Raw genomic sequence first — 16,977 nt, forward strand, 5'->3', positions numbered from 1 at the left:
AGGAGGAAGAGGAAGAAGAAGAAGTCATTTGAGTTTCAAGAGGAAGCTCCAACGGTCTTCAACCCCAACGATCAAATTCCTTTCCATGCAGAAATCAAGAGAGAGAAACCCACTTTCCTCTTTTGCCTTGTCTACTTTCTCTCTCTCAAAAAAAATATCGAAGTAGTGAGTGTCAGTCTAAGTGTGTTGAAGCACTTTATTAGAACTTTGGCCATGCAAAACTACGGTTGGGAGGGGATACGTAGCCCGAGCCTAATTAGGTTGGAGTTGCTCTAAGTGGGCATTTCATAAATTTCAAAACACAAGGAGTATCTCTTATATTCACAAAATGTGAAGGGATATGTTTAAAATCATTTAAAAATTGGATTGGTGTGTTGTAAGTAAAAATTGGCATGCCAATCGTAGGATTATAAATATAGATATTGTCGAAAATGACCTTGACGATTATATATAAAGTTATAAAATTTAAAAAAAAAAACATATGGGGGGCATTTTAGCTTCTTTGAAATATTGGTGTTAACATACTCTCCCTTCTCTCATTGCAATTGTAATTTGTAAGGGTAAGGGGGTTTTCCGCTAAAACCCTAATTGGGGCATTGGGAAGTAAGGGACGCAGTTAGTAGTAGATATAAACATACATATCAGACAGTGCCTCAAAATCTCTACGTAGAAATAGAAAACCCTAGAAAAAAAGGGGGGGAAAAATGGAGGGCGACGACAATGAGATCCGAAACGAGAAGAAAAAGAAGAAGAGAAAGAGATTAGATGTGAAAATGGAGATTGTACATGAAGATCCAGACAAGACTGCTCCTTTGGTTGGCTATTTTCCATCTGGTTTCGATCCCCAAAAGCTATCTACATCTACATCCAAAGAAGAAGAACCTAAGGTTAGGGTTTTGAGGAACAAACACAGACCTAATCGTTTACAGCTCGTTGTCAGTCCTAAGGGATCAAAGGTTGATTTCGTTGGCACTAGTTATTCAGGAGAAGCAACAGCTGCTCAGGTCTGCACTTATGCTCTTGGAGTTCTTGATAAAGAGACACAGTCTCTCAAAATCGTACCAATTGCCTGTAACAAGGTAAACCCCATCTTCTCCCTTTCTCCTTTTTCCTTTTTCAATAATTTCTGTACAGTTGTTTTGTTGTTCAAATTTAATTGCTTTATTGACTGAAAAATGAACTTGGAATCAAGGATAATCAATTAAAGATGAGAATTTTCCCTCTTAATTCTCCTAAGAAATTTATTTATCACCATTCAAAAGAAATGATATTTTGAATCTGGATCAACTCTATGTTGACACTTCAACAGTAGAGATAGTGATGGGGGGTTGAGAATTTTTCTGCTTAAATTTTGAAATTGCTGATCACTACAAGATTCAATTGAATGATGGAATGCTATTTATTGAGGGGTGCTTTTTATATTTCAAATGTGGAGATTTCTTTTGGATAATTAACCAAATTTATTGATAAAGTGGTCGAGAAGACCAACTAGAGAGGATACAAAAGAAACCAAGGCCACCTTGGTTGGAATCCTTACAATCCAGGCAGGTGCTTTTAATTGATCTGATTAGATTTAGGGGATGGTTATGTAAGTTTCAGTTCTGTTAGATCTCTTTCGTGGCCACATGTTATGATAAGCCGTAGTTATTAAGAAGGGTTATAATCCCTACGATTTAGAATTATTGAGTTGGGTTGAATAGGTAGATTTGTATATGGATGTATAATTGTTCCTATTAAGTCATGCTTTCATATTATATTATCAAATCCCACATTAATTTATAATAATAAATCACCAAACATCATAATGATATCATCCACATCCACAAAAAGTAACCACAGGTCCACAACACATTCAAGGTATATATCGTTTGAAATATAAAAAGATTACAATCATGAGTCTAAGTTAGGATTCATCAACAGATTAAAATCATCAAACTCATTTTCATCCTCATTATCTGGCACTTCATCAGTCAAATAGTTGCATCATCTTTGTCAAAGTCATCTCGTCTTATTCATGCATCAAGGTCGGCCCTTTTTTTTCCTATTTAATTGCGAAGTTTGTGATTTAATCATGAAGTTCATAAAAAAGTTGCAACTAATTGAAAAATCGCAAGTTTGGGGGCTATCTCAGCCTCCCCCTCTTCTTCATTTATATAATATACTTATCAAAAAAAAAAAAAAATTTGGTGAAGGAAAAGTCATGATTTAATCACGAATCTTTCATTAAGTCACTGAATTTGGTGACTATGTTGTACAATACGCATTGGTTTTTCAATACTTGTTAACATGTTCTACCTATTTTGTGATCTACAATGATTTGTTGGATTCATATTCATGGCTTATGATGTGATTGCAGATATTCAGATTGGAGCCAAGAGTTGGAGGATCGGACACTTATGATGAGGAACTTACTAAGGAGTTGAAGGAAGAAGAACTTACTGCAGAAAGGAGGGCAGACAAAATTAGAGATCTTACCAACCTCTATGGAACAAAGAGATCTATATCTCGGGTATACCTTTATTTTCATTAGAGTTACCTGAAAACCAAATCTTTTTTTTTTTTTTTTCCTTTGATCAAAAAGCTGCCATAAGGTGGCCTGTGACAGCTCATATTACTCTTTTTTTCTTTTGTGTGTGTGTAGATTATTACCAATGCTATTCTCAAATTCAATTTTATTCTCAGACTTAAGTAAATAATCGAAGTTCTAACAAATTTATTCAATCATTCCTATAGTTAGCCCTAGAATCTATTGTGCTTACATTCGAATGTAAGTTTTCTCCAGTGCGCGGGTGGGTTAGGTGGAGGAGGTGTGGGAGCTGGAGACCCTTTAGGCAAATTGGATTTGAAATTTGAAACGGTGCAAGACATGTAAAAAATGGGTTAAATGGGTGCTTGGGCCTTACTCCCTGTTAACTGAAAAAGTCTTAGAGGTCTTGAATCAGACTAGGTCTGATCAGTCAGACCTTAAACTGCACCAATTACCCCCTTAGGATTCCTTTTACATTACCCAAATAACGTAATCATCTCTCTTAAAGAAGGAATGCTAGTAAGCAATGCCTTTAGTGGCGATGCGCCTATGAAATGCAGTAAAAGACTTGCAAACCTGCCTACAAACCACACCTTGAATAAAAAATCCAATTTGATTATCTTTATTGCATAGAATTTGTGCAATACAAGTAATGCATGGTTCAAAGCTGACTAAGCTTTATGTGGTTAAGTTGTTGGAATCAAAAGAAAACATGGTCATGGATTGCACGAAGCAGTGAGGGATGTGTGGAAAGACAGAGATATAAAAATAAAATGTGAATGAATACATGAGAATGTAGTACATTTTGATGGTGTACACTTGAATTAGTGTATTGTTACAAAAAATTTCTTTGGGCCATTTATGGAAGCTTGGAAAAAATTTATTCATAAATATTCTCTCTTTCTACTGTTGAAATTTCTAATTTTCCAAAAAAAAAAAAAAAAAACAGTAGAAATTTCTTTTGGAGGAAATATTTTTGGAACATTTTCTCCCTAGAACAATTTCTAAGCTTAGTGTGTTGTTATATTGACTTATCCAGGCAAAAAAGATGGCATCTCTGAAAGAAAAAGAAGATTCTGCCACTCAAAAAGATCTGGAGAAAAAACTCGAGGGTGTGATGGTAAATAAGGAGGCTCTGGAAAGTGCTGGTGAATATAGTGTTCGTAATATCCCACCTCATGATTCTTCTGCGACTGCACCAGAAAAAGCTTATCCTCTAGATAAAATTATTCTCAAAGGGGAGTGGAATCACCTTCTAGATGTTCTGGAGCTCATGCAGTCAGGAGCAGAAATAGAACCTGATATGTATCCAAGTTTTGTTTGCAACCGAATACATAAATTGCAGGAGATCCAGGTAAGGGTTGAGAAGGTGAACAATTAGTAATATTGGAGTATTATAGTCATAATACCATAACATAGGCGTGCATGTGGGGGATGGGGTCTGGAGCATCATTTGATGGCAACCCAACAAGGGTAGGACATCTCCAGGCACAGGCTTTCTTGCACTTTTCCATCCAACAGAGTAAATTGATGAGCTCATGGTTTGAGTCATCCCTATCTGATAGTTATTGGTCTCAAGAATCTCTTTTATGGGAACTTATCTATTGGATGATGAGCTTGTGCATGTTATTTCGTGACTAGTAAATATGGGTGCTGGACTGATGTAGGTGTGTACGTGCGTGCATGACTCTGGAAATTAAAAATCTGGTAGTATCTAGTGTAACCCAAACGAATTGCCACTAATTATGGGACCGACTCTGGGCTGATCTAGGGTAGTTCATCTGATTTGTGTTGTAAACCACTGGGAAACTGTCCTCTTTCAACAACTTAATTCATTTGTGCCATGGGAATGGGATGAGCACACAGAAGAGCTAAATCAGAAATTGACCTGATCTTTTCCATGTACAATTTGCAATTTTTTGCTTTATGTTCAACAGGATGGGATTAATCAGGTCAGCCGACCAGATTGATTAGTAAAACAGGACATCCTGAAGGAGAGCCATCAAAATGTTGCCTCTTGGCTCCCCAACATATTTTCCATGTGTGGAGTATGGTTTGTTTGCGTACTCCACATGTAGAGTGTAGCTTCACCCACACCTATATCTTCATTCAAATATTCCTTAGAATGACAATTATCCATTTTCGTGTGTTTCAAATGAGTAATTTGTTTTCAAAATTGTCATTTTTCAGGATGAAGATGAAAAAAAGACGCTTTCCTGCATATTCTCATATATATCTCATCTCATAAAGTTCAAGGATCAACGATCTGTCGACAGTGCTGCTTCTGTGAAGTACCATAAAATCCCTGGCATATTGTTCCAGAAGTTTTTGACAATGTTTGCGGATCCTGAAAGATATGAACCATCAATCGAAAAGAAGAATCTCCTCATTAGTTATGTTTTGGTGCTCACGCTCTATGCTGATGGGTTCCGAACCGACCTGACTGACATTGCAAGGGACCTAAAAATGACCACAATGCCGTTGAGAGAGCATTATAAGAACTTGGGTTGCAAACTCGCACGCGAAGAGAAGTTGTTGTTGGTTACACTTCCCATTCCTCTCAAATTCCCAAGGGCGAGGTTGGAGAGGCGACGGAGATAGAAGACCACCTTTTGTTTCTTATCCAGCATGGTTTTGTTCCCCTAGATCACAAAATAGAAAGGTACTATTGGCATGAATTGTTTGAAAACATGTGAGCCAAGACCTTTCTTTCCTTGCTTGAGGAGTGATGATTAGTGGCCATGTACAAGTGCTGCAACTTATGCTTACTGAGATACTCTTGGGGGTATTTTTTACTTATTTTTTGGAATGTATGTTGATTACTCTTGAAGCTATATGGGTCTGCTTGTGCTGGATTTGTCATTGCAGGTAACATTTCTTGTTCGTTAATAGTCAGATTGGATGTTAGATCGTAGTGTCATGCGTAGCAAGTCTACATTTTGGTGCCATAAGCTCCAATTGTATTTGTCTTGCATGTACAATCTTGTACAGCACCTAAGATAAAAGGCGTAGGGGTGTGGTGGTGATCTGAAGTGCCTGGGAATGATGCATGGTGCTTACATGTGCAATTATTCATGTTGATTATTGATTGTTGGTATCCACCTAGAATGTGTGAAACTCTCGGATCAATCAGGACTCTTGCTTACAAAATCTTTCAGGATAATCCATAGGAAATTTATGTTTCTCCTCTTACCTCATTTGAGGTTAGTTGAGTCCACCTATTAGGTATGAGAATACTTTGGGGTGTATCCATTGGTTCGGATGGGTCCCAAAATTTTGTGTTTGCAAGATGACTGGCATTCAGTTTATTGCAAATTAGTTTGGTAGCTAGTTCACGGATCACACTTCAAGCCCCCACGTTACACAGTTTTTGTTTCCTGAAAAATCGTGAAATCAATTCAGTTTTTTCTAAAAACACTTCTCAGTACTAACAAATTGTACCAAGTTTTGCTACTATTTTTCCTCCCAACTTTTTTGAGCATTTGAACATGAGATGGGGAAGGTAAACCTTTAAGATGGATTTAAATTTTAAAGCTACGAGTTCAATGACCATCCATTTTTAAACTCAAGATCCAATGCCAAAAAAATGTGTTTTATTTTTTCAAACCTAATCTAGTTGACAAACATGAGGTTGAGTTGTCAGTTGGACCAATGCAACAGTCCACGTGGCCCAAATGTGTACGGTGGTACATGCTACATGGTCCCTTTGGTCCATGTAACCTTTATATATATATAAAACAAACGGTGAGTCGCAATGTGAGTCGTAATAGGGGTTGTAATAACGCTATCCATAGGGGTCGTAATATCGCTATATATATATATATATAGAGAGAGAGAGAGAGAGAGAGAGGGATGGATACACATTCACCCAATATTTTGAACAAAATAGTTTTAGAATCACAAATCCAAATTATGCTTAAACAGATGAGCCTTGCTTTGTTGGACACTTGGCAAAGAACAAATAATAATACATATACCTCGCTCCACTGAAATACTCTCTCTCTCTCTCTCTCATAGGACAATAATGACACATATCAACATCCACTGTAAATATTGCAATTTAAAACATGTAATCCTGGGTATCTGGTGGGTCATCTGCTCGCCTGGTTGCTCCTTGCTCATTTCCTGTTGTCCTCTTGCTCATGTTTGCTCGCTGGACTAATCTAACCAAAGCTTGGACTACTTCAGACATTGGTGGTCGGAACTCCGGCTCCGTCTGTCCACAAATATCATGATTTAATATATAACTTTAGAATCATTTGAGATGAAATGGTTTTATTTAACAGCCAATTTATAATTGGATTCCTTGCCATCACAATACCTGTACACACAGAGCTACCACATCAGCAAACCGTGACAGGGATTTAGCAGTATAGAGTCCTTTGAGTGCTGGATCGACCATCTTAGCCAAAGCATCAATGTCGTGGAGCTGAGGTGTCGCCCATCTAACCAAAGATTGCTCGGATCTTGGTCTTGAGCTGGCAGATGCACCCCCATAATAATTATAAAGTTAGAGAGAATGAGATAATATTGGAGTATCAATTCAGTTTTGAGAAAACTCACAATGAAATCATTGCTAGTATTAGAAAGCCTTACCTGTCAAATGGTTTCCGACCAGTGAGAAGCTCCAGCATGACAACTCCAAAGCTGTAAACATCGCTCTTTAGAGTATATTGGCCGGACATGGCAACCTCAGGCGCATCATATCCAGAATTTGAGTTATGGTCTGATGCCTGCAGAAGTTTGAAAAGTAAAAAAGTGGAGAAAATACAAAGGTAAAAGTTAACCACCTACACTATTGAAAAAATTTAGCTATGGAACCAATACCCTAATGATAGTAATAATTACTTCCAAAACCAGTTGCCCACATTGTCCATTTTCTCTGTTTAAAAGAATCCTTGGGTCCGAATGGCCATGTCTGATGATCTGAAACATTCATGTTCCTTGCATGTACCACAAATACTAAGTGACCATCATGGATGAGCCCAACCTAGTGAGATTCTCCAAGGCCAAAGAAACGACCTAAATGATTTTAACTATCCAATGTTATCATATTCACTCAATCACAAAAAGATTATGACTAAAAAGTCCATATACTGGGTATAATTTGGTTGATTTTTTCCATCTAGGTGATCTTATAGCAGTTGGGTCTCAAACCATCTCAATACATAATATACAGCATAGATAGTTCTAACCAGCGGACAAGCATCTTGACTTTCCTCAAGTTATGGGAATGGTTTTATGTACTTAATTGTGAATTCAATATAAACTTTCATATTCCACGGATCAATAAGAATGACACAAACAGTCGCAAAAGATAACTGGCCTTTTGAAATGAAATTTTACTACAATCATGGCTTGTATCCCTCTTTTCTAAGGCAAGCAGGTCAGTGGTCAGTAGTCCATGGATGAAAGCATGGATTGTAATAGAAAACATTTACAAACTTTGGTAGTCGGCACCTTTGACATATATCCCTAAAAGTTGGTTTCTTGTCAATACACTGAATTTCCTTTTGGGCTGGGCAGTTTAGACCCATGGAGTGGGTACGGTTACAGTATGGGTATAGGTTTGTGTGGCGACACAACACTTAGGGTTTTCCATCTAAAACAAGTATGGACACCGATAGTCATATCTTGTCACATAAGAATGTCAGCCTTTATTCCATTTTCAGTTTGTCTTTTCTTTTCTATTCAATTTTTCATTCTTTTTGATAGGTTTAAGTGTAAAGGCGCGGAGTTTTGATCCTAGTTGTGTGGTGTTACCACTCAGACTTTACTAGCTCAACTGAGGGTACCTTCAGTTTTTTTTCCCTTTTTTTGGATGAAAAGTGACCTCTAAAAGAGAACTGGTTTGTTCCAACCTACATACATTAATAGGTTTTTAAATATAATTATAGTGATATAGCCTCTAGTATTATAAATCTACTTGTATTTGAGTTGTTGGATGGCTCCAAGATGCATTGAGATTTTTTGTACTTTTATTTTCATAACTTGTTATTTAATTTTTATAACACTTTTTTTTAATCTCTTAGAAACAGGTTGTTGTTAAATATTTGGGTCCAACTGAGCCATAACCAACATGTTGACATCGGTAACGGGGAGTACCCAGGGTCGAGTAACTTGGTTAGATAGTTCATTCATAGTAGGAAAGGGGTGTGAAATCACACAAGAACCAAAAATGTGAAACAGTAAACACATGTAATAATCTTGTACATGTTATTGCAAAAGAGTATCGGTGAATTATGAGAAGACTTCATGCTTGTTCATCAAGTATACTGCACGGGGCTTAGAGACATAGCTCAGTTGGTTAGACACATTGCAAGGCAACTCTGAGGCCGTGGGTTCAAGTCCAGTTTATCCATCAAATTTGAAAGAACAAGAAAAAAGAAGAAAAAAGAAAGAAAGGGTCTGCACAAGTCAGGTTATCCGGCTTTTTTCTGTCCAAATATGCCATCCTCCCATTATCATTCCTTAAATCCAAGACTACTAATTTTTTTAACATAGTGGATGTATTAACATCTTGCACAGACAGAAGGAAAAGACCAACTTGAAGAAGATAAAAGAGGAGCACCACTCCAGTTGAGTATATTCTTCAGCATATAACATTTTTTTCCATGTTAATAAGAGAAAATTCTACTTACTACTAGCAACGAAATTTTGGGAAGCTTGAGGTTTTTTGTGAATATTCTTCAGCATATAATATTTTTTTTCCATGTTAATAAAAGAAAATTCTACTCACTACCAGCTATGAAATTTTGGGAAGCTTGAGGTTTTACCTGATTATTCGCATTCCGAACAAAGCTTGCCAATCCACTATCTGAAAGGTGAGGATTGAGCTCCACATCCAGCAGAATGTTGGCTGACTTGAAATTCTTGTGAACAAGAGATGGTGAGCAAACTTCATGTAAATACCTGCATAGAGTCCGGTTGTAAGTACCATGAAACTCACCCATGAGTATCATGGGAGAATAATAGCTTGTAAGAGAAAAATAACAATGTTCTGAAATTTGTAGATCAAGCGCTGGCCAATCCCAGTGGAGCAGTGAAGCTCGGACAACCAAGTGCAAAGTCCAATGTTGAAAACAAATTCATTTGAAATTTTGTAAAACTGAGAAGTTTCCCAGTATGTCAGGTTAGGGATTTCTAAGTAGAGCTGCTGCAATAGAAAATTGGAAGATGTTCACAAAAGAAGGTTTGATTCATCATGAATTTTTAGGCAATTTCAGTTAAGACAGTTCTCATTAAAATTCCGAAGTACCTGGATTCAGATAAATAATTTAAGAGGTTTTACTCGGTGGCTCGTGAGCAGTCAAACTAAAGGGACTTAAAGGTTTCAAAACCCTGGATCCTACAAGCATAAGTTTTTTAAGTAGTGTGATGAGCAATAATTTTGTTGTGCATGTCAACCTATGTAACACCGTTACACTTATTTGGGTATTTTGCCATGTTGTCACGTCTTGACATAGTTACAGCTGTAAGTACATCCAGGAATAGATCCTGACTTATACTGCAGTAACACCCTCTCTAATAATTTTCCATAAGAATGATTCCTAAAGGAGGCTTGTGTGTTCAATCCACAAATAATCTATTAGGTTGTTAAGAAATATACATTCCTTGACAGTTTTCCCTTCTTAAAACATCTATTTATTTAATTAAGTTTATTGTATAGGTCTAATGTATGAGATTTTTTTTTTTAATTTACTTCTGATATTTTATTTTCTTGTTTGTCTTTTAAGGAATGTAATTCTTTTTATAAACCAATTGGGATGACTATCAATGATGGAACCAGTAAGTACTGCTTTGGTGCAGCTTGAAGACCCAGCGAAGAGAAGGCCAAAAAGGAAGTGAATTGAGGAAGAAAGAATTTGAAGGAAAATGCCTTAATAGGAGATATAGCTCTAGAAATAGTTGAATGGCAGAAAGAATTGAAGGTGACCCTAAATAGTTGTGTATAGGAAAGAGATGATGATTTAAAAATAACTAAAACATTATATTGCTATGGATGGCCCACATACGATGTATTTATAAGGATGCATGTATTACATAAGCAGAAATAAGAACACCTTCAATAGTAGATCTAATAACATATGTTAAGTAACTAAGCAAATCATGAAGAAGTTTTTTTTTTTTTTTTTTGATAGGTAAAATCATGCAGAATTTGTCTTGATCAAGTTCTACTAGAAAACAATTAAGTAACTCCTTTGCCTATTTATACAAAATCAACTTACTCTAAGGCACGTGCAGTTCCTAGAGCAATCTTCACGCGACTGTTCCATGTCAATGGGTTGCTGTATTCGTCCGAGAGGTGCAAGAAGTCATGAAGTGAGCCATTCCTATGGAACTCATAAACTAGCAGGTGTTGTCCATGCTCGGAACAGTACCCCACCAGTTCAGTCACATTCGGGTGATGTAACCGAGAGATGTCCGAGACCAACTCCAAGAAATCTTCTGATGATTGGTTGGTCAGGGCAGATGAATCTATTTTCTTCACAGCAAGAACCTGAACAGTATCATCAGGGGATTAAAGTGACGACGATTAATAAAGATTTACTCATCCCTTGTGAGCATTCAGACATCATGAGGAAACCAAATGAATAATTACAAATGGATCACATGTAGGATGCCTGGGATCACCGTATTTAATGGGCCCGCCTGGGAGATGTATGTGGAATATTACTCAATCAAATGGTCACAAAAATCTCACATAACATATTCTTTTGGATAACAAAATAAGTCAACAACGAACAGTTGACCAGAAAAGGGGGGAAACAGTGGAACACTAATCATTGTTAAGGGTCACTTTATATAAATTCAAATGTGAATTATCCGTGCTAGCCCTTTCCTCACCAAATAACAAAATAAAAAGGTATTGGTGCAATCTTCAATTTTACTGTCTCAATAACAAATTGTTATCTATCACATAAAAAAGAATGATCTTGCAACTTGAGAAGAAAATAGTTTTAACCCATGACAATAAACAAATAAAAAATAAAAAAGACATGATGCATTCAAGAGAAAAATGTACCTTCCCATCATCAAATTGAGCCCGATAAACACGTCCAATAGACCCCTCCCCCACAAGGTTTTCTACACTGAAGCTGCTTGTAGCTATCTGCAGGTCTGCTACTGAATAGACTGCAGCGTTGATGGGCTCTGTACGAGCTTTCTTGACAACAACAGGCTTGTTTGAAAAATCATCTTCGTCAAATGATTTGTGTCGATCAATGGGTGGAGGTCTAAGGTTCATGGATGCAGAAGTTTCAAATGTCTTTGTGTTAACGGCTGATGTAGTTTGGATAAATTTCATTTCTGCAATAGACAATTTAGCATCATCAGTGCATGTGATATCCATGTTATAGTCAAGAATTTTTTAAATCAACAACATTGGATTTCTTGTGAAGCTAACTGGCAAACATTGATATGCAAATTTCAGATAGAATTTGGACTACCTTTAACTTCGTTTGAAGCAAGAGGGGTAAAATGTTGATCATTGTCAAGCTTTTCAACATCAGAGGAGGGCCGCCTTTTGGATCTCTTCACCAAAAAGAATGTTACCAATGCTCCAACAACCAAAATAGATATTACTATCCCTGCTATGCCTCCACCTCCAATGCCTGATTTCTTTCTGCTTTCGTTGACCCCAGATGGGCTGTTATTGCTAGCTGGTTTGTGATTTTGGTTTGTTTGTCCACCAGGTGGAGGTGTGTATGGTGGAGGAGGGGGTGCAGGCCCCGACATCCATGAATTACCATCTTTCCTGTAAATTGAAAATCATAAACCTCATATCTAAACTAAAAAGAATCTCTCTTCACATATGGGAAGGAAGATAACTATTTGAAATGCTTACTGTAAATTTTTTATGTTTTTCAACCGGTCAGGAATCCAGCCACTAAAACGGTTATTCGCAACATTCCTGAGAAAAGAAAACATTAGGTTTATATATGGCCAAATAAGAGGCCTCTCTTCAGAAAGTAAAATATACAAGTTTTCCCATTAAATTGATATAGATCGCTCACAGATTTTCAAGAGGAAGATTTGCAAGAACATCAATGGGACCCGTAAACTGGTTGTTTTGTAAATACCTGAAGGGTAATAAATAAGAGAAATAATGAGTGAAGCAAAACTCAACATCAAATATCAACATAGCATTAGATGAACTCTTATTTTTCTTACATGTTGGTCACACTTGAAAGGGAGCTAAAGCTCTCAGGAAGGTTCCCCGGTAGAGAATTGAAAGAGAGGTCCCTTAAACATATAGAAGAGATTATTACTATTTGAAAGCACACAAGCGAAAGAAGAAGTTCAAACGGTAAAAATCAGTAGCATATGGCCTTTTATACCAAACTAAACTCACAAATTTAAGTGAAAAAAAAAAAAAAAATTTACTTTTCGTTTGAAATGTTAATAACTTCATCTAGGAGGTGGAAGATGAATGATGCAGGGGCATTTTATTCTTAAAACAACTGCAAAGGTAGTTGGAAGTTGCAACTTCTATGAAGTTTAAAAAGTTTTAGAAGTTTTTAATAAAATAAAAATAAGTAAATAAAAAATCTCAAGCATGCCATAAAATGCGCTAACATGAATTTTTGCAATGGTTTGCATGACTATTTTCATAAAGAGAGAAAATGGGGGTTTATCTCACAATGTAGTCAAGGAAGAAAGCTGTCCGTACATGTCGCCCAGGAGCTGGAGTTGATTATGACTGATGTTTCTACACCCACCAACCATTCAACCATTCAACCATTTAGTGTGGAGTTCTCCAAATTAAGTTACAAATGTAAATGATCAAAGTGGCAACATAATTTGACTCACAAGTACTTGAGAGAAGCCATTTGAGAAATGGAATATGGAATGGCTCCATTGAAAGTGTTTCCACCAAGATTTCTGCAGATCAGATGTTCAATCATTGTTACTCAGTGAAAAAAAAGGGAAAAAGAAGAAAGAATCAGAATGTTGCATCCATACCTCATAACATATTAGTATAACAAATACTAATAAATAGAATTTTCATCATGAATCTGATTTCTCCATTCCATTCTTTCTTAAATCATATCTTGCAGTCAAGCATTTACCTTCATATCTTTCTTACTATCTTAAGCCACATCAATTTTGGCCTTCCTCTGGTATTCTACAGCATTTGAGTAGCTGTAATACAGTCCGCATTGGTGATCTTATTGGTCTTCTTTGTACATACCCAAACCATCTCCAAGGACTTACTTTATCTTATAAATTTTCTCTAAAATATGTACATTTCTGTTTTGCCTTTATAGTCTTACTATTCATCATCATCATCTTCCCACTCATTATATGGACAGCTTTTTTGACTGCCCAATATTCAGATCCATAAGGCATGATTGGTTTAATTGCTATCTTACAAAACATTCCTTTTATATTGATTGAATCGTGTCAATCACATAAACTCCACAAACGCTTCTCTACTTATCTGGCCAACATTAATTTTATGATCACATCCTGACCAATATCTCCATATCTATGGATACTTGAACCTAAATACTTGTTATGATCTCTTTGGGGTATTTCTTGCTCATCAATCTTAAACAGTCTCTTATCTTTAGGAGTGTCCTTACTAAGTATCATCCCATAGCTATATTTTTGGATCTACTCCCTCTCTAGTTTCATTGCCCCAAATATGGGGTTCATTGCGATATTTTGGCAATAAATCTAAGCATAGGACTTGGTGTATCAATTGTCCATTTTAAAAATACAAACATGTGGATCATTGTGATATATTGGTAATAATCTAAGCATAGGCCTTGGTGTATAAATCCTTTTTGAAAGGGACTCTGTGTGTGAGGAGTTTATGTCAAGAATAGGCTTGATCCACAAGCTGCTCTTTATTTTGTATGGGGTAGAATACCCTCTCATCATGTTGCAGCCAGGATATTGGGCATATTAGTGGGCCCTATTCCATATTAATGTCCATCTGACGCAAAGAAGTTAAAAGTGAAACGTATGCACTAATGAAACTTACAATTGCTGCACATTTGGAGGAAGTTGATACGGTATCTGGTTCCCAAGATTATTATTGCTCATATCCCTGCATGAATTTTGACAGAACATCGAAGCAAAATTAAGAAAATAAAACAGAAAGAAGAAATGATTCACACTTTGTAGAGAACCGTGGAGCTTACAGGTTGGTTAATGATCTCATATTTGATAGCTGGAAACCCATCGTTCCTGAAAGTTGAAGACCAGATAACTTTCTGATGGAATATAAAGAATGGAATAGGTCAGAAAAAAAGTAGCATTTGTGGATGCCTTAGCATCCAATATATGCAAAAAAAAGGGGGGGAAAATCACATTTCTGTAACAGCTGAGCCCGAGCAGGTAATGCCTTTCCAAGACTGCTGACATGGATCGTCGCCATTGGAGCTCCACCCCGTTAGCTGAGATGGTGAATTTAGGCTGCGGTACATTTCCTTAAGAGCAGAGACTGAGCATTGACATGCCGAGAGATTGGATAAAAAAAATTATCATATTTCGAGAAAAGTTCAAAACCAATTTTCCACTAGCTGTTAAAGAGTTTCAATTAAAACTAATTGAGAACTAAATTAACAGATATTAGCAGTTTCATGTTCGTTTCTGGTGTCTAATGAGGATTTCACACCTACAACTTAGGAAAATATATATATAAAGTTAATGTGACATATAAAGTACAAATTTTCTTAGAGATTCGTTTTACTATTCTGTGATAGAGAGAGTGATGATCACTTTCTCAAAGTCCCCTTCCTTCTCTATTAGAACTCTTCAATCCATTAAATATATATATATATCACATATATAGAGTCCCAAATTGACTTGCCCAAAACATGGGAAAAGATATAAAAATTGCAACATAACATCCACCACACCATATGAGGTCTTTCTTGTAATGGTTTCACCTATCAAGGTTTAAATTCAAGACAATCTCGATTGAAATATTCCAAGACAATATGTAACATTTCCAAAACATTCAAGGGTCAATGTTTCAATTGGAATGTCTTGAATGAAACTTTAAACCATGTCAGCTATATCCAGAAACCCCAACCAAATCCGAACATAGCTGTAGGGAGCAAGATAGTAGCAACATAACCAGGAATTCAGACTACTAAGATTTTAGACCGAAGGAGAAAAGGAACAAATGAGCGAGACCCATAAAATCTACTTAGCTGAGGTCAACCTTCTCATTACGTTGTGGCCACCATTAAGTCTAGAAACTATGCTTAAAATGTCCTAATCTTAAAATATGCACCCATAACTTCCCCCTTAACATTTGACAATCAGTCTTCTCTAATGAAAAATGATAAAAACCTCTTTTTTTTTTTCAGACCCATTTCTTAACCATTCTAAAGCATTCAAAAAGACATACAAAAACCCTCGATAAATCAGACCCCAATATCCATAAATCCTAAATCGGAGACCCAAAAATGAACAGGAATAAGTATAATCAGTCATGCTTTGAGTTGGAGAATATATTGGAGAAGTACGTAGGGATTTGTGGAGATGAGAAAAAAATAAATGTTTCTAAAACCATTGAACACACTGTGTCTCTGTCTCTGTCTCTATCTCTATCTCTCTTTCAAGTCTCAGACAAACAGAAGAGGAATGAAGGGAAAGAAAAAGAGCTTACCATCAGTTGGATCTGTGGCGCCATTGACAGAACCAAAACTCCAAAGCGAAATGCACACAATGAAGAGCACCAACATCTCTCCCCAGAACAGAAACTTTAGGCTTCTCAAAGAGATGTTTTTTCTTTGCTGATTTTATGTGTCCACAGCTCTCCTCTCCAGACGAAGTAAAGCTGGCAAGAAAAGGCAAACCAGAGCCTGAGGAGACCGAAGCCACAGAATCTTTATTATTTTATTATAAAAGAAAAAAAAAACACGTTTTTAGGTTTTCTACAGAGGAAATTGATTTGTTCCAAGAAATTTTCTTCCCAAATCTCAAACGCCTTTCATCACGAACAAACGGTGACTAACGCGGTTCACTAGGCTCACATAAAAATTTAAAAAAACAAAACAAAACAAAATTTGTCTGGTTCGTTGAATGAGCACCAGTCGTTGGATCCATATTTTCGTCACAGATCTACGACTGAGATTGCGACTTCCATATAAGGATAACGTTATATTACTCTACTCCCCTTATATATTTATCACAAAAAACTTTGTAGTGGCCGTCAACGTCAGAGTCTGAAAAACATTTTTGTTTGGTAGTTTAATAATCGTACTGTAAAGTGAGATTTAGCTGTGTTACAGTTCCTCGGAAGAGATAGATAATTCTTCGATAACGGCTAGTATTATATTCGAGTCGTATGACCCGATCGATAGTAGATCTTAGCTTTTTTTTAACTAAAAGTAGAATTTGAACTTAAGCTTTTTACCGGATCTTAGCTTTTTTTTAACTAAGAACGGACATGGTTTTCGAATAGAGAATTTCTAATGTGTCGGATC

General features: G+C 36.5%; 2 protein-coding genes across 2 annotated transcripts; one reads left to right on the forward strand and one right to left on the reverse strand.

Annotated features, from left to right (window-relative positions):
• The first annotated feature begins 487 nt into the window (after positions 1 to 487).
• On the forward strand, positions 488 to 5,382 carry LOC147397767 (DNA binding / DNA-directed RNA polymerase). Its single transcript, XM_086449685.1, has 4 exons — positions 488 to 1,079; positions 2,357 to 2,509; positions 3,567 to 3,881; positions 4,718 to 5,382. The coding sequence occupies exons 1-4, from the start codon at positions 705 to 707 to the stop codon at positions 5,126 to 5,128; spliced, it is 1,254 nt and encodes a 417-aa protein (XP_086305811.1). The 5' UTR covers positions 488 to 704; the 3' UTR covers positions 5,129 to 5,382.
• Positions 5,383 to 6,382: 1,000 nt separating this feature from the next.
• Positions 6,383 to 16,549, reverse strand: LOC147397768 (protein STRUBBELIG-RECEPTOR FAMILY 7-like). The gene is made up of 16 exons (XM_086449684.1): positions 16,158 to 16,549; positions 14,849 to 14,981; positions 14,680 to 14,751; positions 14,520 to 14,585; positions 13,340 to 13,411; positions 13,170 to 13,238; positions 12,701 to 12,772; positions 12,544 to 12,609; positions 12,375 to 12,440; positions 11,977 to 12,284; positions 11,553 to 11,836; positions 10,756 to 11,027; positions 9,304 to 9,439; positions 7,124 to 7,260; positions 6,849 to 7,005; positions 6,383 to 6,743 (listed from the first exon to the last, which is right to left on the reverse strand). The coding sequence occupies exons 1-16, from the start codon at positions 16,231 to 16,233 to the stop codon at positions 6,588 to 6,590; spliced, it is 2,142 nt and encodes a 713-aa protein (XP_086305810.1). The 5' UTR covers positions 16,234 to 16,549; the 3' UTR covers positions 6,383 to 6,587.
• Positions 16,550 to 16,977: the final 428 nt, after the last annotated feature.

The sequence above is a fragment of the Akebia trifoliata genome, chromosome 8 (assembly GCF_017979445.1).
Source record: "Akebia trifoliata isolate Shusen 1 chromosome 8, ASM1797944v1, whole genome shotgun sequence".
NCBI classification, from domain to species: Eukaryota; Viridiplantae; Streptophyta; class Magnoliopsida; order Ranunculales; family Lardizabalaceae; genus Akebia; species Akebia trifoliata.

Coding starts and splice junctions, on each gene's coding strand:
- LOC147397767 (XM_086449685.1), top strand. CDS start 705: ATGGAGGGCGACGACAATGAGATCCGAAACGAGAAGAAAAAGAAGAAG. Junction 2,510..3,566: donor CAAAGAGATCTATATCTCGG/GTATACCTTTAT, acceptor TGACTTATCCAG/GCAAAAAAGATGGCATCTCT. Junction 3,882..4,717: donor ATAAATTGCAGGAGATCCAG/GTAAGGGTTGAG, acceptor GTCATTTTTCAG/GATGAAGATGAAAAAAAGAC.
- LOC147397768 (XM_086449684.1), bottom strand. CDS start 16,233: ATGTTGGTGCTCTTCATTGTGTGCATTTCGCTTTGGAGTTTTGGTTCT. Junction 12,773..13,169: donor CTTTCTTCCTTGACTACATT/GTGAGATAAACC, acceptor TATATGTTTAAG/GGACCTCTCTTTCAATTCTC. Junction 7,006..7,123: donor GGTCGGAAACCATTTGACAG/GTAAGGCTTTCT, acceptor TGCATCTGCCAG/CTCAAGACCAAGATCCGAGC.